Source organism: Lepidothrix coronata, unplaced genomic scaffold (genome assembly GCF_001604755.1).
Source record: "Lepidothrix coronata isolate B3197 unplaced genomic scaffold, Lepidothrix_coronata-1.0 Scaffold119, whole genome shotgun sequence".
NCBI classification, from domain to species: Eukaryota; Metazoa; Chordata; class Aves; order Passeriformes; family Pipridae; genus Lepidothrix; species Lepidothrix coronata.
The window spans coordinates 2,775,681-2,800,901 of record NW_016690299.1 but is presented as its reverse complement, the minus strand read 5'-3'; the positions used below and the strand labels follow the sequence as shown (position 1 = coordinate 2,800,901).

The 25,221-nt window shown below is 50.1% G+C and overlaps 1 protein-coding gene across 1 annotated transcript in view; it reads right to left on the bottom strand.

Annotated features, from left to right (window-relative positions):
- The window catches only part of FERMT2 (fermitin family member 2), a 50,160-nt gene extending 28,256 nt beyond the window's left edge, over positions 1-21,904 (bottom strand). The window contains exons 1-2 of the mRNA XM_017825444.1: positions 21,736-21,904; positions 2,938-3,171 (exon numbers count right to left, since the gene is read on the bottom strand). Coding sequence (XP_017680933.1) covers positions 2,938-3,171; positions 21,736-21,892 — 391 coding nt within the window. The 5' untranslated portion in view covers positions 21,893-21,904. The remainder of the gene's footprint in view (positions 1-2,937; positions 3,172-21,735) is intronic.
- Between the last annotated feature and the right edge of the window lie 3,317 nt (positions 21,905-25,221).

The window sequence follows — 25,221 nt, the reverse complement described above, 5'->3', positions numbered from 1 at the left end:
AGCAGCTGCTCCCGGGCAGGATTCCAGGCCACCCCTTGGATGAGGGCTGCCCATCCCATCCAAAACCCGCTCCCCTCCTCTCCTCCTGCCTGCTCCTGCCACAGGCAGGGTTCAATCCATGCCGTTAACCCTCCCGACTGGTTGCTGTGGGAATGGAGGGGCTGCAATCCAGCCACTGGGAATGAGACTGGGGTTTTTCCGGCTTCACACGACCTCCAAGAAAGTGAGGGATGTGCGAGTGGCTCCGGCATCTTCCCACAGACACCTCGGGGCTGCCTCCTGGGAGCCACAGGGAGCTGCCCTTTGGAATAACTTCCCTCTGCACAAGAACAGAGACTTCTCTTCAAAAATCAACCCCGCACTGCAAGGGTGACACCTTTGGGTACGATTTCAAGGGAATATAAGCAAAGGACGACCCTAAATAATCCACCCACGTGTGTTCCTGCTTGTGCCTCGAGGATTTTATAAACACAACCAGCCAGAGTCCTGGCAACACCAGGAATTGCTTCAATTACTCATTAATGATGCTTTATGCTAAAATTACTGAGGTGTGTAATTAAGTGATCTGGGGGCAACGACAGCAAACAGGTACAGCCAAAATACAAGCAATTCACAGGTACAGCTCTGTCCCTGGGCCCCAAATTCAGAAATCAAGGGAGCTGCAGACACAAGGACTGTGCTGGGATCATTGCTGTTCCCTTCCACCTTGATATATCTACTCAGTTTTCCTTGGGAAGACAATTAGCTTGATTAATATGGGGTATGAGAGCTCTCTGCAGCCAACTCGTGCAGGGGTGCTGCAGAGGGCAGGGGAAGGTCATGGAATAAATCAGGGCATGATGAACTGGGAAGGGAAAAAAGGAGAATCACAGAACCATTGAATGGCCTGGGTTGGAAGGGACCTTAAAGCCCATCTCATTCCACCCCCTGCCATGGGCAGGGACACCTTCCACTAGCCCAGGTTGCTCCAAGCCCTGGCCAACCTGGCCTGGAACACTTCCAGGGATGGGGCAGCCACAGCTTCTCTGGGCAATCTATGCCAGGGCCTCACCACCCTCAATGGGAAGAATTTATTCCTAATATATAATTTACACTTTTATATTATGTATATTAGATATATAAAAGTTAAAATAGATTAGATATACTATAAATAATAGTATCTGTACATCTACAGTGGTATTTGAACACCTATATATTATATATCTGTACAGGTATCCTTTGTGGTCCAGGGAAGAGTATTCCCAGCCCCTCCAGCTCCAGCAGTGCTGCCTCCCCACATCCCAATCCCATCTTCCCTCAAGCTGATGCTGAGCTGATGTCACCACCTTCCCAGTAGCTCTGCTGAACATCTGACTCCAAGTAAACACAAAGGCCATGGCTTAACAAGATTAAATCACTGTATTTGGCCATGTAGTTTCTGCCTTCCTCAAATAGCTCAGGCTGGTAAGAGTCACTGAAAGGAAGGTGAAATTTCCAGTAAAAATCCTGCTTTCCTGAAAATCAGGAACGTTAATTTCAGTATGTCGGATGCCAGGGAAGGAAAGTCAGGACCATCCTTGATGGATGTGTTCCTGCTGCCTGCTCAGAGACCTTCTACCACGGCTGGGCTGCCACTATCCCAGCAGCTTTTCCCCCTTCCAGATCTTTAAATATTAGGATAATTTTGCTGGTTTGTTCATAAATACACCGAGAGCTGAAGAAAAAGCTGCTTGAGGTCGATGTAAGGCTCTGAGTGCTCAGCAGCATCAGTGACAGATCTTCTGTTCTGTGATTAAACATATCAGAATTTCCTGACATGACTCACTGCTGGAGAGATTCGGCAGCGACCAAGTGACCTCCCTGTCTAGCACGACATCAAAAAGGCCAGTGGGACACAGGGGGAAAAGCCAAATCCACTCGGAAATAATGCTGGCTAAGCCTTTTCTATTTTAAGGAGAGACTGCCCAATATTTATGTTTTAAAAAACACCAAAAGAACCAGGAAAGAAACAGCGAAGATTCGTAAGCAGCTATAAATACCGACCGAACCACGGATGCACCGGACACCGCACGTACTGCCGAGCTCTTCCTGCCTTACCAAACAACTGGGTCAGCCAAGAGTAACCTCAGCTGCCTTCTGAGGGCAGAAATAGATTTACTACAGCCCAGGTTGGGTTGCAGGCTCCTTTCGGAAGGGAGGACTCCAGCCCCGAGCACCGGAGTTCCTCAAGGTGGAATTACCGTCTCCTCGTTGGGTTTTTTTGTTTTGGTGGGGAGGAAGAAACACCAGATTTTGGGATGAGGAGTTTGTGGAGGTGGGTAAAAAGCGATGCATTAAAGCAGCAGATTGATTCAAGCCCTGTGTACCTGGCAGAAAATGACCCCTCCTTTCTTCTGGGCTTCTCCTCAACACGGAAAAGAAGGTGAAGAGGAGTCAGGGAGGAGACAGCAAGACTCGGTTCCTTCCCTCCACCAGACAGTTTTACAGTGAAGCATCATCACTTAATCCCTAATGTGATTTTTCCACTAGAAGAAAACCCACAGGGTTGGCAGGTTTCCCATTTCAGGGTTTGCTTTTCATCCAGCACATAAATTTGCAGGGAAAAAAATTACGACCCAACACCAGCAGCTTTAACATCAAGTAGAGCTGCTACTGCCTTGCCTGTGACAAAACCGAGGACAGCCTTGCTATGGAAGAGAAATCAGCACAAAAAAATATATTCTTTGCAAGTTTTTGGTTCAATTGGTCCTGCTATTTAAGTATTTGCACAGAGAATGGCAGATCTGGAAGGGAAAAAGAGTGGACACCCAGGCTGGTTGATGCCCAAGTGACTGGTGGGTGTCTGAAACCCGAAAACACCGACGATTTAGGGAATTTATGGGACAAGCCCGTGCACTGAAGGAGAGGCAGGAGCCAAACCAAACGCCAACCTCCCCATGAGCGTTTTGCAGCACTTACTGAACGTCTTGCAGATGTCAGAAACAGCCTTGAAGACCCTGTCGGAGAAGTTGACTTTCACCTTGACGTACTTCATGTTGGGCAGCTGCAGGCGGAGCAGCTTGTGCTGAGGGGTGAACTGGAGCTTGGCATCCGCCTGTATCCCGTATTTATCCAACGTCCAGTGCGTTTTAAGGAGCCAAGTTTTCTTCTTTTCCCACCACAGCGCGTGATCCGACCAGTCCTTCTTGACATCTGGAACAAAGGAGCCATTTTTCCCGGTTAAAAGCGGGACCAGAATTAGCCTTCAAAGGACAAAAGAAGTTTAAATGTGTTTAACTGAGAGGCAACTATCGACCCAAAAAACTCCAACAGCCCCTTTCAGACACAAATGACTGCTTGTACTCAATGCTATTTTGAAGCCACCACGGATATAAAAGCAGGGAAGAAGCCAAGGGGAATAAGGATGAACACAACTGTCCATGGATCACTCAGCCCAACAGTGATCATGGCTGGAACATGAAGCCAAGGGGTCATAAGCGACCTGACAATTTCCCCAGGAGGGATTTTGCACAGTTTTTTGGGTTAACTCTCAATTCTAGGGTTTTCCCCCTCCCCACCATCCAGGACACCTGTGTTATCCAAAGGTGAGCCCAGCCACCTCGGCACACATGGAAAGCAGAACTAGGAGGAGGTTTGCAAGGACAATTCAATAGAAACTCCGTATTTTCTCCCAAGACTTTCAGATTCTACAAAGAGACCCTGGAAAATTCCCAAATGAAACTAAGAGTTACCTCCCAAAGGAACAACAGTGCAAAACCCAACAGCCACGTCTCCTTCCAGGAGACGGAAGGAGGGAATGGATGGAGGGATGGAACCATGGGGTCTTTGAAGGTCACCTCCAAGTCAGGAACCATTTGGGGAAACAAAGCATGGTGATAACTCCAAAAGACAGACACTGTGCATTGTTTTCCCTAACACCTGGAATGTTCTTTGCTAACACCTGCCCTGCTCTCCCAACGGCCCCGTGCCATTCCTGCAGAGCATCTCCCACTCTAACAACCACTGATGATGCAGCATCCCCTGACCACACAAGAGAGAGAGAAGGAAAGGAAATGAATGATCCAGCATTTTGCAAAGCTCTGCTTAGCCTAAACCCTCCACACCCAAAAATACTGACCAGGGAACATGTCAGCGTCCATGGCACCAGCCAAAACTCTCATTTCAAAGGAAAAAACAAGGATGTCATCCAGGCAAGCACAGGAGAACCTCAAGAGGCTGCAGACAAGTTACAGGGTCACTTCTGCACTCAATATTGGAAATGGTAAGAGTTACCAGTGAGTTTTGAGCTTGTGGATTATCTGAATTTTCGTAACAAAAAAGAAGCACTTTCCAGGTTAAAGCTCCAGGTTAAATATTATATTTAATATATAATTATTAAAATTAATACAATAGTTCAGTATTCAACTCCAGATCCGCCTGTGATCCTGGATTTCCAACATGAAACATCAGTTTAACCTAAATTAACACCACCAGCTGACATTTATTCCAAGAGCTCCTGCCTCCATCCTTCAGGAGTGATGTTCGTGCAGGGCACCAGCCAGAAAGCCAGGAGCAAATCCCGAAGAATCCAAGGGCAAAGTCCCAGCAGACACACCACCAAGGAACACACTCCAGCACTGACATCACGGTGGGATTGTTGGCGTGTCCTGTGCAGGGCCAGGAGTTGGACTGGATGATCCCTGTGGGTTCCTTCCAAGTTGGGATATTCTATGATTCTGTGATGGTGAAGGCTATCCCTATAAGCCAAGTTTGAACTTAACTGAGATGAGAACAACATGATAAGTGAACTTTTTTCTGTCCCTATCTAAAAATGGGATCTTGAGCTCGGGGTCACTGAGAAAACCCAGCAGGAGCTGTTCTTTTTTTTTCTTTGAACTCCTGGTTTAATGGCATGATCACGACTCCAGACAGTGGAAACGTTCAGCTGGGCTTTTCAACAGCTTTGTACAATCAAATTAAACAAAACCAAATATAGAAAAGCATGCAAACTTGCACAAGCCTTGGCTACTCGGAGAAAAATCCGAGAAATCATTACAGTGGACTCTGGTAATGAAGTCCAACTTCTGCCCTACTGAAAGCTGAACCAATTGGCACTGAAAATCGGGGGGAGGAAAGAAAAAAGATGTTTTGAATCACTAATGTTTATGCCTGACAGAAGGGGTTTGGGTTTATGCTGCAGATTAACCTTTCAGCCCATGGCACAAAGCATCTTCTTCGGGCCTGAGAGTAATTAACACTTTGAATTAACAGTGAGATGTTGGTTACAGCCAGGAAGGTAAAGGTCTGTGCCTGTCCCACGGGGTAGTTATATATAAAAGAGGTTGGCAAATGTTTAGCAGCTGCCTCATGGGGTTGAGTTTAACATGCTGAAAAGAACCTTCGGTGCTCTGCCAGGGATCCAGGATTGCTTGGAGCAATCCTTGCACACCAGGGAATGCCAGGAGCCTGGTTAAATCTGATTAAAGGTCTACAAATCTTCACCAGGGTCCCAATCCGCGAGTTACTGATTTGTGGGGGTTACAGTTTTATGGCAAGGCTTGTTATTTCAGCTCAGGCTTTTCCCATCTACTGCTGTCAGTCATTGGCCACTTCATATTTATCACCTCATCATACTGATCAACTTATTCATATTTATCAACTATTACCAATTCATCAGCTGGCCATTTCATATTCATCAGGGCTCAGGTAAGGGCTCCAAGCACTGCAAAATCACTTTAGAGAACACAGACTTCAAATTTGAAGGGTTGTACAAGTCCAAAGCCAGGCTGAAAATCTTTGCCTGTAAATCCAGAAGTTCCTCTGAGCTGCTAAATGTGATGGACATGGTCCTGCTGGAGCAAGTCCAGAGGAGGCCACCAAGGTGATCAGAGGGATGGAGCACCTCTCCTACGAGAAAACTTTGAGGGAATTGGGACTGTTGAGCCTGGAAAAGAGGCTTTGGGGGTGACCTTCCAGTACCTGAAAGGAGCTACAAGAAGGATGGAGGGAGACAATTCACAAGGGCCTGGAGTAACAGGACAAGGGGGAATGGCTTCAAACTGCCAGAGGGCAGGGTTAGATGGGATATTGGGAAGGAATTCTTGGCTGTGAGGGTGGGGAGGCCCTGGCACAGGTTGCCCAGAGAAGCTGTGGCTGCCCCTGGATCCCTGAAGTGTTCAAGTCCAGGCTGGACGGGGCTTGGAGCAACCTGTGATAGTGGAAGGTATCCCTGCCCATGGCACGGGGTGAAATGAGATGGTCTTGAAGGTCCCTTCCAACCCAAACCATTCCATGATTCTATTAAATGAGCTGCACACTTGTGTAAGGGTCACAACAAATCACTGCTGCTGCTGCTCCCCTTCCAGGCAAGGAATCTGCCAGGTGAAGGCAGCAGGGATGTGGAAGCTGGAGCTGACACAGCACCAGCTGGAGCATGGGCTGGGGACAGGGAGTTCCAGGAGCCCAATCCCAGCAGGGAAAGGGAAGCACGGCATTTCCTTCCTGGCATCAAAAATAATCCCTGCTCCCTGCTTCCCCCACCTTCCCGTGCAGCCTGAACTGAAACCTCGGCTCCTGGGAGCCCGGGAGGGCTGGGAAACACAGCTGTGATTTTTTTTTTTTTTCCCAGGAAGAACCTGGTTTTGCATTTGCCTCCCAGAACCGTGCCAAGAGGCAGAGACATGGCATGAGTGATGTTCAGGACATTTTGTACCACAAACCCCACGGAGCTGTTCCCCTTGGAAAGCCATTCAGATGGTCCTGGGAATGCAAGAGGCATCTTAAAATCCCACAGAAGGCTGCAGAGACCTCTGTGAGGGCAGAACATTACGAGAAGGAGTGAAAGACTGCTCAATAAAGTGTTTTAAACCAGACACATCCTTAGCTTTCAACCCGTGCCGGCACCTTGCCGCAGTCACATCCCACCAGCTTGTCCAGCATTCTTAATTCCCACAGCAACCACTAAATTCACATCTACAACTCAAGAATTCACATCTCAATTAAGGCAGAAAATCAGCCTTAATTGAGATGCACATGGAGTGGATTTTAATTCACAGGGACCCCCCCCCCCACAACCTCCACTCAAGCAACAAAGCTGAATTTGGGCGAAGGGCAAAGGAAACCGAGGCAGCCCCATCCGCCCTGTCTGATAGCCCATTTATCCCATTTATCCCAGGAGCCAGAGCTCCAAATGCTTTCCCCTCTGCCAATCCATGGTTTTTAAAAGTCCCTTTTCTGCTCTGCTGCTCCAGCAGCTACTGCAGCTCCTTCCTCCAGGAGCACTCCCGACACTTGGCAGCTCTCCGGGCGAGCTTAGGACTCGGCAGCAGTAGTATACAAGTCTCCAGCGTTGTATAAACACTGTATTTTCCTTGTTATTTTGGGATATCCCCTACTGCAGATGGGCTCTCCTTCCCTGCACTCAGGACAACGGAGCCCTGATACACCGAATAAATCTCTTTTTTTCCCCATCCCCAGTGCGCAGTTAAACCCCACCGGATGGATATCTGGAGGGCAGGGGTGGTCTCCACCTTCGGGAAAGGCTTCTGCAGGGTAGGACCAGATTCCTTTTCACACACACATCCAGGATTAAATCCACAGGAGAGCAAAGAGCCTACCAACACCCTCCACCACATTAACATTGGAGACAGAGTACTAAAAATCTCCTGCATAAGCCTGAGTGGGTACTGAGGGAATTCTGCAGGCCTGCCTGGGCTGGATCACGGATTTCTGATGGATTTTTGGAGACAAAAGATTTGCAGCTGAAGCTGGTTTGCCTGCAATACTCTCCACCTTCGGAGCAGCAGTGGATGCAGCCACAGCAGAGGTTTCAGCTCATTCCTTAATTATAAATGATGGCTTTTAGAGCAACAGGATTCAAGCCTTCAGCATTCCCACAGGAGCAATCCAAAAGGATCCTCCTCCTCCAGAACAAAACGTGGCAGAACCAAAGGCCATCCATCCCACTGGGTGTTTTTCCATAGGAGCTGAATTAGCTGGTCCTGGCTCTTTCCAAATGATGTGTGAGCACCAGAGGTGGGTTTAATGAGGATCATCCCTGCTCTGGTCTAGTAAAAACTTGGGAAGCTGACATGGAAAAATGGCTTTCCATTACACCATCCCTCAAATTTTTATTTTTATATATATATATTTATATTTATATTTATATAAATATTATTATATTATATATTTTATGTGTATATATGCATGTTTATATGCCTAATATTTATATATATAAATATAACATAAAATACATGTTATAAGTGCATATTATATTAGATACACTATATATATGTCATATATTATATATTATAATTATAAGTAATGTATTATTATATGTCACATAATTACATAATACATAATATAAAGATATGTTTATATTTAAATATTAGGCATGTAAACACACACATATATACATTTCCACCATATATACACATATATATAATATATGTGCATATATAATATAGACAAAACCAAATTATATGCACACATAATATATAAACACAGAAAATATATGCATATATAAAATAAATGTGCATATATACGTCACATACACAGATATATACACATATATAAATGCTATATATCCAAGATACAGTGCAAGGACTCAAAATAACTCACAAGCCAGGCATTTCTTCCTGCAAAAAGTGAATTTTTACCCGATAATCTACCTAGGAAAAAAAAAAAACAACAACCCAAACATTTCCAGCTTTTCAATGAGTTTGGTGCAGAGGGGCTGAAACTGCCCAAGGGTTTTTATAGGAAAATAATAATTAAAAAAAAAGTGGTTGGCATTAATATTTGTTATTTTTTAATTTTAAAATTAATACGAAATCCACATTTAACTGAAAAAATACAGACGTGGACAACCCCCCGAGTGCAGGCAGCTGACAGCTCAAGAGGGGTGTTAAAGTACCTTTAAGCTCAAATTCCTGCTGATAACACCTTAATCCAGCACTCCCAGCTCCAAGGAGTTGCCAGGAGCTCTCCAAGCCAGAGGATGGGTGTTGGCTGGATCCGAGCCCCTCCTGGGAAGCTGGAGGGGGAAGAAAAGTCCTTGAAAGAAGAGACTTCCAGCCAGAAATATCTGGGAAGTGCCCTGGGTGAGCTCAGGGATGGGATGGACCCTCTCCTCCATCTCCTGTTCCCTCAGGATGCAGTGCATGGCCACCATGCATGGAAAACAAGGAAAAAAAAAATTAAAAAACTTGAAAAGGAGAGAAAATTAGGACTACAAGTGAAAAAAGAGAAACCAACCACCAAAAATCACTGCAGAGAACCTCCTCTGGTGGGTTTTCCTTTTCCATGTGTCCAGGAGGGATGAAGGCACAGCTTCACAGCACCAACGAAATCAGAGAATACGGCAAATATTCCCAAAACATTCAGAAGTGCCAAAAAGTGGCTAATTTGGTGCATGGAGCAGAACAGTGGTGCTGGGGGAGGGCAAGAATAGAGAAGAGGGAAAAGGGAAGGGAAAACAGGGGTGAGGGAAGGTTTGGGAAGGTTTGGGAAGGGAAGGGATATCCCATGTTGGCAGGGATCTAGGGATCCAGAAGGATCATCAAGTCCAACTCCTGGCCCTGCCAAGAGACAGCCCCATAGCCAAGAGAGTTGATGAGGGTCCCAAAGACGCTGAAGACTTTTCATTACATTTATATCTAAAAAAAAAATTATTTTTATACATATTTGTCCATATATTTATTTTATATAACTGTATATTTTATAAATGCATATGTACACACACATACACACACACACATCTCTACAGCTGAACCTACTGCTCCCAAGGAAGGCTCCCTTCAGCCTTCTTGCTGCTCCCACTGACCTCTGGAAACCCAGATTCCTTTAAACATGCCAAAGCCACTCCTTCCACGATAATTACAGAGAAAAAAAATGTTAAACCAGAGCTATTTTCATTTATCTCGAGTCCAACAGAATTGCTGATGTGTTTTGCTGGGTGCCAGTCTCTGTCTCGGGGCAGAATCTGCAATTTAATGAAAATATGAGTCTTTTGGGGTATGGAGTGCACCGGAGCAGAGACCCCTCCATCCCCCAGAGGGGATTTAACTGCAGAGCAAAGTTCAAAACGGAACAAAAATCCTCCCAGCCCCTGGTCAAGACTCTTGAAAAATGATACTTTGAAGCAGGGCGATAAACAGCCTATAAAATTATTATCAGACTGGTGTAATAAAGCTGTAGTCACGACAAGCTGATGCTCCCGGTGCTAATGGGAGTTAAGAGGGGTTTTAATGGCACCTCCCATATGGATGTGACACTTCCATGCTGTGGAAAATACAATCCACAGCAGCCAATCTGCAGAAACCACCTGCAGAAGGGCTTTTATCCATGGAGAAACACAAAGTGGAACCTCAAATTCTCCTGTAGCTGCCACCATGGGAAACTATCACCACTGTTTTCATAGAACCATGGAATGGTTTGGGATGGAAGGGACCTTAAAGATCATCCAGTTCCACCCCCTGCCATGGGCAGGGGGGACTTTCCACTAGACCAGGTTGCTCCAAGCCCTGTCCAGCCTGGCCTTGGACACACCCAGGGATCCAGGGGCAGCCACAGCTTCTCTGGCCAACCTGTGCCAGGGCCTCACCACCCTCCCAGCCAGAATTTCTTTCCAATAACCCATCTAATCCTGTGCTCTGGTATTTTGAAGCCATTCCCCCTTGTCCTGTCACTCCATCCCTTGTTCAAACTCCCTCTCCAGCTCTCCTGGAGCCCCTTTAGGCACTGGAAGGGGCTCTCAGGTCTCCCTGGAGCCTTTCCTTCTCCAGGTGAACACCCCCAGCTCTCCCAGTCTGGCTCCAGAGCAGAGGGGCTCCAGCCCTCAGAGCATCTTTGTGGTTTCCCCTGGACTTGCTCCAACAGGTCCATGTCCTTCCTGTGCTGACGACCCCAGAGCTGGATGCAGCATTCCAGCAAAGTCCAAAGCACAAGGAGCAAATTACCTGCAAGACAAGTCCTGCAGCCTCATCCTGCCTTGTGTTTACAACAGAAATGAAAAAATCTCCCCTCTTTCAGTTTAAAACCACTCCCCCTTTTTCCTATCCTTATCTGCCCGTGCAAAAAATCTTATCCTACTCTATTTTCAGGAAAACAAAACGTTCAGGAGAACATCTACACACACCCCCACGGAGGAGTCCAAAACAGGGCGGACCTGTGCTGGAATTCAAATTTAAGAAGAATGTTTCTTGCATGAAAAATGGTTTGACTTATTAAAAAAAAAAAAAAAAAAAGCCATGGACAAAAGGCACCTTGTTCCCAACGCTGTGATTCCATGAGCACGACCCGGTGCAGGAGACCTCCCTCTCGTCCCGGCGTGCCAGGGAACACGTTCATGGATCGTCGCCGTGAGTCCTGACGTCAAAGGCCCCGTGTTGTCCCAGAGAGTGATTCAAGAGCAAGGAAAAAAAGGAGGAGGGGGAGAAAAAAAGCCCGTGGAGGACACTGAGCGAGCACATTGGGATGCAATGCTGCATGTGGATGTTCCATGTGTCCTTGCTCAGAAGAATTACGGAGCGTCTCCTGCTAATGAGGGGACGTGCCGGGAAAAGAAGTGGCCTTTTATTGGGATTCTAAGTGACGTTGGCAATGGAAAGTCCACGTTGTGATGAGGCAGGGGTGGGAACTGAGGCACTGAAGAGCTGACACATCAAACCCAAATATCCCCGAAATGCTGCCCCTGCCAGGGCAGGGCTGTGCTTGAGATGTTCAACCCATGGGATACCAAGCTTTGGAGCATCTCTTCCAGAGCCAGGTCCACACACAGGCATCAGGGAAAAGAGCGAATCCCAACAGGCCTGAAAGTTACCATTTTTCTAAAGTAAACTCTAGGAAGGAAGCTCTTTTCAGTGGTAACAGGATGACTCAACCGGCACTTGAAAATTTCCTAACTTGGATTGAATTTACTAACTTGGAGGTTTAATTCATTAAGGTGCCCCCACAGAATCTACTCCTTGCACTGTGAGTATTGAAACACGAGTATCTCCTCCTCAGGCTGAAATGATTTATCTCATGCTGGTCTCACCCACCAGCACCTTCGCCCTGAACATCCACTGACCTGTGGGAAGAACAGCAAAATCCCCTTTTTGTGTTTGTGGGATACCACAGGTGTAAAACAAATACATTTATTATACATATATCATGGAATCCCAGAATGCTTTGGGTTGGAAGGGACTTTAAAAGCCCATCTCATTCCACCCCCTGCCATGGGCAGGGACACCTTCCACTAGGCCACGTTGCTCCAAGCCCCGTCCAACCAGGCCTGGAACACTTCCAGGGATGGGGCATCAAGATTTCCTGTAAAATTTTCCCTGTAATTTTTAGCTGTTCAGATATTTGGTAGCTTTATGCTCCATTTAAATGCTTGCACAGCCATACCCAACCCTGTTTAAACCCCTGAGCAGGAAGAGAAGTTTTCCAGCGATGCTGAACCCAGCTGGAATGCCAGGAAACTCTCCAGAGGAGTCGAAAGCTGGGGTCACCTCAGCTCCCCAATACCCCCAGCACTGATGGGCTCAGGAGGGTCTTTGCCAGTGCAGAAGTCCTTTAAATCCCTGCACCAGCACCCAAGAGAAATTTGGATTGCTCGTTTTTCTACGGAAGGGAATAAACGAAAGCAAAGGTGGATTATTATTTTTTTTAATTTAATTTTTTTGAAGCAGGATCTTTACAACCTGATTTTACTGACTGTTCCCTCCCCACTCCCTTTCACTGGCTGCTCCAGCCTCCATGGAATCATGAGAAATGGCAGAAAACTCAATTAAGGAAGGTGGTTTCCATGATTCATCTAGCACAAAATCGGAAGCATTGGACACAAATGCAGCAGCAGAGGAAGGAAGGAAGGAAGGAAGGAAAACCACTTCCCCAGGGAGCACTCATCTGCCTTGACAACCAGCCCAGCCTCCCTCACCCTCCAACCCTGGATCAGGCTTCCTTCCCTCTCCAAGAAGGACAAGTGTCCCAGGGTGACGGTGACAGCAGACTGCAGTCCTGACTCATCCCCAAGGAATGTGCCACAGGCAGCTGGTCCCTGCCAAGAAGACATCATTCCCAGTATGGGAGCCAGAGGACAACTTGTATCAGGATGGATGCATAAGGCAGACAAAGGAGAACCATGGGCAATCTGAATTCCCAGACTCTCACCAGGCAAATCCCCAAGTGCCTTAACAATGTTTAATCTCTGGTTAAAGCTTAATCCCCTGGAAAGTGAGGGTTTGAGCCCTCAGGATCCCTCAGGATGCCTGGGGCAGCATCATTTCCATCCCAAACCTGTGAGCCAGTGTTGGTCCCTCTCCCGCAGATCCAGATGGGATTGTGGTCTCAAGAAGAGGGCACTGGCACAGGTTGCCCAGAGAAGCTGTGGCTGCCCCTGGATCCCTGGAAGTGTCCAAGGCCAGGTTGGCCAGGGTTTGGAGCAACCTGGGCTAGTGGAAGGTGTCCCTGCCCATGGCAGGGGGTGGAATTGGATGATCTTTAAGATCCCTTCCAACCCAAACCAGTCTGTCATTCCGTGATCATTTTTAGTTTCTGCCTGTTGGCCCAAGCTCACTGACAAACACAACACACTTTCAAAGGCTTTTAAAAAACATCTAAGCTTGACCTTGGGTCTACCTCAGCCCAAGCCCAGGCACTAAAGCTGCAGGGCAGGACATGAGGGATGGCAGTGGGGACAATTCCTGCTGCAGATGCCCTGGAGCTGGACATGGTGTCAAGCAAAGCTCTGTGCAGCATCACCGAGGAAGGGAAGCTGAGCAAGACGGCGACAGAGCTCCTTCCAGGCAATTTCATGAAGAACAGACTTTCTAATTGAGTTTGGAGTTTCAGCAATTAACCCTTCCAAAAGTACATCTGCCTGCAGGGAGGAGGGGGAAATAGAGAAAACAACCACCAAACAAGCACGTATAATGGGCTGGGAAGAGATTTAAAATGCAGTAATTGGCAAGATGGATTTTTGGGTTGCTGTCAAGCTGTTCTGCAAGCTAAAAATCAGCTGAGGTTATCAAGGGGAAGGTTTAATCAGGCTTTGTTTTTATGTGCTATTCTCAGCCTGCTGGCCAAATTCAGCCACGTTTTGCCAGAAACCAGGGGTCTCTAAGATCCCACCTGGTCTGGAAGAGAAGGATCAGTGCTGACACAGGGATGTGCCCTGCACACAGCTCCCAGAGGAGGTTCATACCTGACTGGCCACAGAGCTGCACCCAGAGGTGTTGTAACCTCGCTGGGAAATGGGTGAGTGCAAGAAAAACTGAGGAGAGCAGTTCTCCAAAAATAAAAAATAAACCAAAAAGGCCTTCTTTTGGTTTTCTGGGCACTTCTTATCCCCTGTCCCATCAGTTCTACCTGGTGGAAACCCTGGCCTGGACAACAAGACCAATGTGTCAAAAGCAAAACTGGGTAAGAAAACTAAGTTACAGCAACTCTGCTCAACCTCATCATTTCTCTGTTCAGCTGGAATTTGGGGTTCTCAGTATTTTTCCAAATTATACACCTGAAAAACCCTGAAAACCACTGAGAATGTTCAGAACCAAATCCCACCAGATGAGTTTTCCTTGATTTTGTTTCTCTGCCCCTTCCTAAGTGATCAGTTAATTCACATTTCAGAACGAGAACAAAGAAATGCAGCTTCTCTAAGATGTTTTAGGACTACAAGACTCTTCCCCCCAACCTCAGGGTTGGATGCTGGGCTGAAGTGCCAAGAGCTCCACCAGGGCTGTAAATCTCCTTCCTTCCCCTTGTCTGTGAGAAAAATCACCACTAAAAAAAATCCCCCAAACACCCAAACCAGGAGCTGGCGGTGTCGGTGTCACCTGTGATGTTGAAACAACCAAAGTTTGCAGTGCAAATACTCCCTCCTGCCTTTCCCAACTCAGCAAACACTCCCCACATCCACAATTCCATGTAGTTATCCTTTTTTTTTTTTAATCCCATCAAAGACCAAGGGTTAAAATCCAGGTACCTGGTTTGCTGAATCATGTAGTCTCAGGATGGTTTGGGTTGGAAGGGACCTTAAAGATCAGCTCATTCCAACCCCCTGCCATGGGCAGGGACACCTTCCACTAGAACAAGTTGCTCCAAGCCCCGTCCAACCTGGCTTTGAACACTTCCAGGGATTCTATTTTGAATACAATTTGAGTTTTTACATGGTTGAGACAGACACATCAAGATGCTTGCAACACAAGCCCTGATGGAGAACAGTAGGGAAAACGAAAGGAACAGGAAAAAAAAAAGGGAAGTGTGTGAATGTGATGATTTCCATGGTTTTTAGCTCCCTCAGAGTGACGTGGACACAGCTTCCCCGCGTGCCTTGTGTCAAATCGAAACCTGAGGGAGCTGGAAGAGGAAACTACTGATTTGGGCTGGGTGGGAGCAGCAAACCCAACAATTTCCTGTCTGTGGTATGACAAACCCAGGCTCTGGTATCCGCGGGAACGCCGCCGCCGCCTCCCACCCCGCTCTCCTTCCCCTCCGAGCGGGATCTGTGTCTTTGGCCGGGCTCTTTCAAGCCAAATCAGAAACATATCACTACATAGTGACAGAATAATAAAAAAAAAATAAAACAAAATCTAATTTATTTTTTTTTTGCTCTTTCAGAGTCATCACCGCTCTGAGTGTAAATATTAATTGCCGTGACTGCAGCGTGGAGCTGCCTCTATATGGCTCTTGCCTCCCCCCACCCCAAATTCCGCTGGTCTTTGGCAGTTCAGCTGAATATTCCACTTAGGCTCACAAAGAAGACATTATTTGAGCCATGATCTTGCAATTTGGTGTGAGCCTACTACCAAGAGGCTTCCTGGGGTCCAAAGCTGGACGTAAAGAAACGAGTCGGCCCCACATGGATCAATGTGAATGGCCAGAGTGTGTGTTAACAGGCACTGGCATGTCACTAAATGTCACTAAAAATGTGTTATTTGGACGATCAGGATTCAGCACAGCCCACTAGAAAAGGTATTAATCAAGTGCCAGTATGGAAATGCAGGGCACGTTTGCAGGTCTCCCTGAGGGTGCTGCTGAAGTGGGAGCAACTCTGCTGGGAGCATCCCTGCTGGGCAGCATCCAGCAGCTTCCAGGGTACCAATTCCAACTCAAAATGGCCCAGAATCCTGCCTGCTTCTGAAGTAGGAGGACTTTGGTGCTCAGCAGAGTGTCAGATCCCTCTCCATCCCACCTCCCGCTGGCAGCCTAAGTTTTGCTGTTCGAAAGCTTGGAAAGGAGTTTTCCAGGGAAATCTGGAGTGGGGTCAGTGTGAAGCATCAGAGGAGTCCTGCCTGCCCAAAGCACAGCAGCCTGAGCCACCCTCAGCAGCAGACACCACCACCATTTATCACGTTATTCCAGACGAGCTCTCACCACCCAGCGTGAGGGAACACAAACAGCTCCCGGCGGGCTGGAGGGCCCTCAGAGCCCTCTCGTGAACATCTCGTGCCTGAAAAGCAACACTGAGGAGTGACAAGAGTGCTGATTTTGAAGGGAAACGTCCCTCTCGTCTCATCTGACAACCAGTGGACAGACGAGCAGCTGCAGAGCTCGCAGGGGAAGGTGCTCAGGTGCCACCGTGGCAGCACCGACCAGAGGAAGGCCCCAGTCACAGGCCTGGCACCAAGTACTGATGATCAGATCAGTAATTTTGGAAAGCGTGGCTATGATCACACAATCATGGAATGGTTTGGCTTGGAAGGGACCTTAAAGACCATCTCATTCCAGTCCCCTGCCATGGGCAGGGACACCTTCCACTAGACCAGGTTGCTCCAAGCCCCATCCAAGCTGGCCTTGAACACTTCCAAGGATGGGGCAGCCAGAGCTTCTCTGGGCAACCTGTGCCAGGGCCTCACCACCCTCATAGCCAGGAATTTCTTCCCAGTATCCCATCTAACCCTGCCCTCTGACAGTGGGAAGCCATTCCCCCTTATCCTGTCCCTCCAGACCCTTGTCCCAAGTCCCTCTCCAGTTCTCTTGGAGCCCCTTTAGGCCCTGGAAGGGGCTCTCAGGTCTCCCCAGATCCTTCTCTTCTCCAGGTGAACACCCCCAGCTCTCCCAGTCTGGCTCCAGCCCTCGGAGCACCTTTGTGGCCTCCTCTGGACTTGCTCCAACAGGTCCATGTCCTTCCTGTGCTGAGGACCCCAGAGCTGGATGCAGCATTCCAGCAAAGTCCAAAGCACAAGGAGCAAGCCACCTGCAAGACAAGCCCTGCAGCCTCATCCTGCCTTGGGTTTACAACAGAAATGAGCTGGGACAAGGACTCTGAATTTCTCTCTCATAGCCTTAAGCTGTTGCAAAGGGTTCATTCCAGTTTAAAGGCAAAGAATTTCCCCAGCAACTCTCACGAGGGCTTGTAGTGTTTATAAGCACTGCAAAACCTCAAACACAAACCCGGGCAAATCAATGACGCTGCACTTTGTTGGTGTTTTATTCATAACCCTTTCAGGGGTCCATTAAGGAAAGGAGACTTCACAGGGAGAAGAACACTAATATTCATAATTGATCTTGCCAGGAGTAGAGCTGAAATCCCTGAAAGATAACAGAGCAAAGTCCATTTGATGGTGAAAAGAGCCCCTGAGGTGAATCCCAGACACATTTGCAGACTAAAACTACAAAAAGAAAGAGCTTAAAGTGCTACAAACAAAACACTTTGCATGGGACAACTCCTGTGCCAGTCCTCAGGTGACATCCCACCCTCTCCCAAGTGATGGAAAAGAGATAGCGGAGGAGCTGCCAAAGGGAACAGTGGAGTTAAACCAGTTGCCCAAACCCTTATCCAAGCTGTGATTCACAAAAAACCCAAGGCCTTAGATGTCATCACTGCCTGCCATTATCAGTCACTCTCTTTCAGGGCTGAGGGTTTGTTTTGGATCCATGTCAGCCCTCCTGCCCACCCCACCTCAATAAAATACAGATGTCACCATGTCACAGGGCAGCACCTCCCAAACACCTTTTGGTCAGAAGGACTGCTCTAATTCTAAACCTAGCTGGGCTTTTTTCATTCACTTATCTCTTTTCCTCAGGTACAAACCCCTAAAGGTGCTCAGTCCTCTCCCAGTGCTCCCAGCAAGCCCCCAGAACTGGAGCTGGCTGCCGCCCCTACACTGCCTGTAGAAGAATCCTGGAGAGAAATCCGCATTTCCATCACAAAACTTCCATCCACAGACCTTCTGAATCTGCTCAGTGCACATTTAGGTCATCCGTCTTAAGCTGCTCCTCTGCCAGACACCATTTGTCCCCCCTGCCCTGTTTCTGTCAGTTATTCTTTTATTCCCACGACCATACAGAGCATCCCCCAAACCCATATATCCCACAGAATTCCATATATCCCACAGAGCTCCTCCCGAGCACATTTAGAAACAGCAGGATTTTTTTTCTTCCATGTGTTTAAAACAGCCTTAAGTTGACAACAACAATAAGCTGCGTTCACTTCCTTCCTTCCTTTGCTCCCAGTGATTTTAAGCTTCATTTTTTTTTTTTTTTGTTTTTAAGTCAATAGTGGCAAAATTCCTAAAAAACCCTGGGTGAACACCAGGGTGTTTCCAGTACAGACCCCAACCCATGTGGAGCAACTGGAGTGCTACTGCTCTTCAAACCTCAGCAGTTTTTTCCCTATTTTTCAGGGATGACTTTGCCAAGAACTTGGCACGGCTCAATTAACGAAGTGGCTTAATCCAGCGGGTGATGAATAACAGGGGAGCCAACAGGTCATTGCAATTCACTTGAGTAACCAGAATCCCTATCTGCTGCTTGGGCTTTTTCCAATCCCTGCCTGCATTAGAGACAGATTTTAATTGCCTATTCCCAAACAATCCGACCGCAGCCGCTCTGCGCAGGCAAGGACCGAGTCCATAGGATTTATGGATACCTGCAGCCTCACAATTAAGGAGGAGAGACTTTGCTGTGTTCCTGTTTCATCCCAACTCTCCCCAAGGCAAAGAGGTATTTACTGCAATCCTACAAGCATCAGAAAATACTGATGTAAATCTAGATTTTTTTTTTCCTTTTTCCAAGCTCTCCTTGCTGCTGGGAGGAGGGGAGGTATTTTCCCCCCTGCTCACTAATGGCTGAAGAGCTTCTACCAGCATCCTACAACCAGAGACTGGCTGCAAATTCCCAGCAATGTCCAAAACTTCAGTGAAACTCCAGGCAGGCCACAGGAATCTCCTTTCCCTGCCCTCTGGCAGCACAAAACCTTCAGGATTTGTCCTAAGAGGTGGAGCAGGCAAGCCCCTGCCCAAGGCACAGACTCCCTTCCCTCCTCCCCCTGCAACGTTTAAGTTCATAGGAGATCTCACAGGGAAACCCAGAACTGCAAGGCAGCTTTATTTTTAGGAAATTTCCTTAAAACTCACAGAAAAAAATCTGCTTGGCAAGACGTAATTTTTTTAACGCTGGGAATTGTTAAAATAAGGAAGGGACAGAGGAACGGCGGGGAGGAACAGGTTAAAAATGCAGGGGAAGGGTTTCAACGTGGAAAAATTGCAAAATTAATTTATCTGGAGACGAGGCAGCGCAGAGGCTGGATGAAGGAAGGCATTGAGGAGCACGGGAGGACGAGGAGTGAGTCCCATCCCACCCTGCTCTGCTAAAACCCGACCCCGATAAACTGGCAGGAGCTCAAAGAAGAGCCATAAAAATAATGAGAGGGCTGGAAGAGCTGACACGCAGGAAGACTAAAAGGAACTAAATACGTATAGCTTGGCTGGGCGACAAAAGGCAAGGGGAACGGGAAGGCAACAGCTGGAATATCCACAGGTCTTGACCATCCCGGGGAGGGGAGCGTTGGGGCTGAGCCCCCCGGGGAGCACCATCCCCTCTCCCCCGGCGCTGCGGCTGCTGCATTCCTTCCCTCTAATACAATCCCTAATTTAACAAGTGGAGAGGATCCGGGCAAACATTTGGGGGGGGATGCATTACGTCAGGAGCTAATTTAGGTCCCTGCTGGGCTCCGGCCCCGTGCACATGCCTGGCTTTCCCTCTGCTTTGGCGTCTCCCGACACCCCCACAAGGCTCCACACCAAGGGGAGCATCACTTGTTCATTCATGGGTGGATTTTTTATCATTTCTAGAAAGCTCGTTTGTTTTGCGTGTTTCTTTCCTCCCGAGCGCTCAACTCCAGCAAAACTTTCTGCAGCTCCAGCACTGAAGTAAAAACACTAAAATAAAATCAACTTTTTGGAGAGTTCAGACCAACTCCAGCACGAGACTCTTTGATGCAAGCGCTCGCTTCCTCTCGAAAGGAGCGTATTTATATCCGTCTCTTCCTTCCTGCAACTTCAGATAATTAATAAATCAAAACCTAAGCACGGGGGCGGGGGGGAGATGGGGGAAGAAGCCACAGGAGCAGCGGAGCGGGACCTGCCGGCGCAGCTGACAGCTCCGCTACTCCCACGGCCGCAGGCACGCGCGGGACCTCGCAATTAATATTTTATTTGAGCAATTACAGCCATCAGCCCGGGCTGCACCGCTGAGTAAACACGCCCGAGCCATAAAGCGCCGATAAAGAGACAAGGTGTGGGGGGGAGGAGGTTTCGGAGCTCCCCGCTTTTCTTTTCGCCCGAAGCTGCTCCGCCACATCCCGGCGGGTCCGGCCGCACGTTCGTTCCCACGCGCCCCGGACAAACGGGCTCTTTGTCCAGGTGTGCGCCCAAAGCCACCGGACACCGCCGTGTCCCCCAAGCCCCCCCTCGCCCACGTCACCCCTGCCGATCGCCCCATGGCCACAGCGGGCCCTCGGAAGCGCTTTTCCTCGCACGGAACTTCGGGGTTAAGTTTTGCCGTAAGCTGGAGAGCACCCACAACCCGCCCCCCCACCCCCATCCCAAAAGTGAAGCTGTTTCCCAGCTCTGTGCAAAATCCTGGGTGTGAAGCAGCTGGTGGACGGGGCTGAGGCCCCGGGGTGTTAAAGTTTGGCTGGTTGTGGCCCGAGGCGGTGAGGAGGAGCAGGGGGAGAGGGGGGGAGCCTGGAAGGGATGCAGGGGGAGAGGGGCTGCCGGGGGCTGGAATGGGGGGCTAGAGCAGGGTGCGGGGACTTGGGGTGGGCTGGGTGCTGGGAGCTAATGCACACTACTGGGAGAGGGTGCTGGGAGCTGGGGCAGGGTGCTGGGAGCCAAAACACAGTACTGGGAGAGGGTGCTGGGAGCTGGGGCACAGCGCTGGGTGCTCAGGCCCTGTACTGGGACAGAGAGCTGGGAGTTAAAACACAAAGCTGGGGCAGCGTGCTGAGAGCTAAAGCTGGATACCGGGAGCCAAAGCACGGTGCTGGAGCAGGGTGCTGGAGCACTGTACTGGGACAGGGTACTGGGGCAGGGCGCTGGGAGCTAAAGCAGGGTGCTCAGGCACTGTACTGGGGCAGTGTGCTGGGAGTTGAAGCACACTACTGAGAGAGGGTGCTGGGAGTTAAAGCAGCGTATTGGAGCAGGGTGCTGGGAGCTGGAGCACTGCACAGGGCAGCGTGTTGGGAGCTGGAGCAGGGTGTTGGGAGCTGGAGCAGGGTGCTGGGAGCTGGAGCAGGGTGCTGGGAGCTGGAGCAGGGTGCTGGGAGCTGGAGCAGGGTGCTGAGAGCTGGAGCACTGCACAGGGCAGGGTGCTGGGAGCTGGAGCAGGGTGCTGGGAGCTGGAGCACTGCACTGGACAGGGTGCTGGGAGCTGGAGCAGGGTGCTGGGAGTTAAAGCACTGCGCTGAATCAGGGCGCTTGGGAGTGCTGGGAACTGGAGCACTGCACTGGGAGCCGGGAAGATGCCGGGCAGGGCGCCGCGCAGGGCGGGGGGTCCCGGGGCACTCACCGAGCTTCTCGACGAGGCGCAGCATGACGCCGCCGATGTGGATCTCGCCGGTGACCCGCAGGGTGACGTCGCGGCCCAGGTCGGTGACATGGACGCTGAGCTCCCACGTCCCGTCGGCGTAGCAGCCGTCCGGCATGCGGATCCCGTCCAGCGCCATGGCCCCGGCCTCCTGCGCCGCCGGCCGCGCCCGGCACGAAGCGGGAGCGGGATCAGGGATCGGGGATCGGGATCGGCCCGGCAATGCCCGCTCCGCGCCCCGGGGCAGGGCTGGGGGCGCGGTGGGGCGGGATCGGGAGGGGGGTGCCGCTCTCCCGCCGCCCCCACCGCTGCCTGCGGGGCCGCCGCGGGAGGAGCAGGGCGGGCGGAGCGGCGGGAGGAGGAGGGAGCGAGGGGAGGGAGGAGGAGGAGGAGGGGGATAATAATTAAAGGAAAAACGCGTCCCGCGCTGCCGGGCCCCTTGGCCTTTTATGGAAGCGAAGGACGGAGCAAGCGGGGGCCGCTCCAACATCCGGGAATCGCCGGGGGGCGGCCCGGCTGGGGTCATCCCGGCCCGGCTCTGCCCGGCCCGGCTGGGCTCGGCTCTACTCGGCTCAGCTCATCCCGGCCCGGCACGGCTCGGCTTTACTCGGCCCGGCTTATCCAGCGCGGCTCTGCCCGATCCGACTCTGCCCGACTCGGCTCATCCCGGCCCGGTTCAGCCCGGCTCGGCACAGCCCGGCTCTGCCCAGCCTAGCTTGGCTTGCCTCGGCTCATCCCGGCTGGGCTCATCCCGGCACGACTCATCCCAGCCCGGTTCTGCCGGGTTCATCTTGGCCTGGCAAGCACGGCTCTGTCCAGCCTAGCTCGGCTCAGCTCATCCCAGCTGGGCTCATCCTGGCTTAACTTGTCCTGGCTCAGCTCACGGCCAGTGATCCCAGGACAGGCAGAGTGGGGAACTTGGGAGCCAGCCAGGAGAGCATCCATTAGGGCTGCTGGAACCTTGGTGTCCCAAACACACATGGCAGCCGTGCCCACTCTGCACCCTTTAGGGTGTTTTTTAACACTGGCCCCAAATTCATAGGCAAAATCCTTCCCGTTCAGCAAAGCCCTACCTTGGTGTAGTAGTCCATGTCCGTGCCCAGGCCGGGCGATGGGCTGGCTCCCTCCATCCTCATCATCTGTGAATCTGGGAAATGGGAACTGTCTTTAAATAAAAGAGTCTGAAGCGGCACAAATGGAGGAAAAAAAAAAATATTATCCGCTTCCTGTAGCTCTCCACCCAGTGATACACACATCCCGCCAGGCAACCGGGCTTCCTGAAAAACCGACGCGCGGAAGGGGCTGCGGTTTGAGGTGGATGTGTCCCGCACTCTGCCGGGCGATGGGAATTCACATCCCGGCAAAGCCGTACCTTCCCTGGCAGCCTCGGGGATGGATCTGCCAGCCCAAAGCTCCATGAGCACCATTCCCGCATCCCATGTACTGAATGGCAGTGGGAGCTTTAGGAACGTAGTATCGTGGAATGGTTTGGGTTGGAAGGGACCTGGAAGACCATCCAATTCCAAGCCTCTGCCATGGTCAGGGACACCTTCCACCAGACCAGGTTGCTTTGGCACCGTGGAGGCAACAAACCCCCTCAATGGATAAAGTTTTTCCACTTTTCACTTTGCTGTTATAGTGGAGATATTTATAAAGGGACGTTTCTCTCCTTTATCATATGCACTAATAAAACCTTTCCTGAACTTGCTTCAGGCAGACTAAAACAGGTTTTATCCAAGGATTTGGGTTAGCGAGGCTGATGCTGCCAGAAGGAGATTGGGTGACTGCTGCCCTGAACAGCGGGAGGACGGACCTCCCCCCTCAAATCCTCCTGGGGCCTCAATCCCTGTCAGCATAGCCCCCATTCCATCCTCCCGAACTTGGGAGCTGGAGTGTAACTTAGAGGGTGACTTTGGAGCGCAGGGGAAAGCCGGTCTGCGACAACAAAGCTTTCCCAGATGGTATCTCCGTGTTCCTCCAGCGTCAAACAATAGGGCAATAAATAGAAAGGGTTACTCTCAGCCCGGCGTGTTGGACGAGGTTCCCAGCTGATGCAATTGGATACGGCTCCGCCGAGCGAGTAACCTTTTAGTACAGCTGATTGCAGCCGTGAGCGGAGGCTGCCGGTTCCTTCTGCCCTTAAACCCGCTCGTTTCTCTTTTTCTCTTTCCCTGAGGACGGGGAAGCCGCTTCCCCTGCCCTTTCCATCCCCGGGGGCTCCTTCCCTCGGCCGGTGGGTGTGTGGAGGGAGAGGCACCGTGATCTCCAGCGCCCGGCCGAGAGGCAAAGCAAGGTCAAAAATGTACCGGCGGGGCTCTTGCGTCAGAGGCAGCCAAGCATCCCCAGGGCTCTTCCCACTGTTTGCAGCGAGTCCTCGCTCCGCACGGGCAGCAATAGCCAAATAAGGTGCCGAAACGCGCGGCCGCTTCCATCGGGACAGGGATGATACCTACCAGACCTGCCCGCAGCGCTGCTTCCAGCCCGCCGGTCCTTCTGCCCCTGCTTGGTGGAAACCAGGATACTTTTCCCATGAAATGACTTAATGGGCATCCTCGGGAAATCAGCGGTGAAGCTGAGCGGCTACTTCCCTGTCGTGGGTTTATTCAATTAGTTTTGGTCCCCCCCTCCCTTTTTTTTTTGACCTTTTTTTTTGGTTTCTAAACTCTTATGGGCAGTTGTTGAAAGCAGCTGCTGTTCCTGCTGGTGTTCCTGCTTGGCTGCTCCAGGGCTGCGGGCAAGCCGGTCGGACTGGCTCTTCCCAGGGTGACCAGCCATGGAACTCTGCCCTGTGCCTTCACTGGGTGGTTGGAGCTGGAAAAGCAGCAGGGCTGAGCTCCCAGCTCTCCAGAAGTAAAGAAATTCCCCCAAATCTCCGTGTAAACAAAAGCTCTGTTTCCTCAAATTGTCCGAGCGCAGCGTGCTCTGACCTGGTGTGGGCAGCCCCTCTTTGGCCTCTGTCACCCTTCCACTTCACCTGGGCCTTGAAATTCCCTGTCTGCAGCTCTTCCTTAACAATGATGTTTCAGAAGAAAAGCCCAAAAAGGAGGAATGCAGTTGCTTGTTATTCCCTCCAGCACATTACGTGCCTCCAACACCTCTGAACCCACTGCCACTGGTACCGCTCCTCCTCACAGGGGGTTTGCAAGATCCTTCCTTCACAAAATCATGGAATCACAGAATGGTTTAGGTTGGAAGGGACCTTAAAGACCATCTCATTCCAACCCCTCTGTCTCCTCATCCCCTTCCACCTCTAAGCATCTGTTGGACGTAGCCAAGGTTCCCTTTTCACGAATGACCATTTCCCAGCAGAGACAAGGTCACACTTCTGGCAAAGGAAACACGCTGGGTAACTCTGCTTCCTTGTTTATTCCTGGCCACATTCGTTCTTCCCTGATTTTGTCATTTTGGAAACGTCCACGTGATGTGGCCCTTTTATTTTTCTGAATGTATGTGCAGAGCAGTGACACT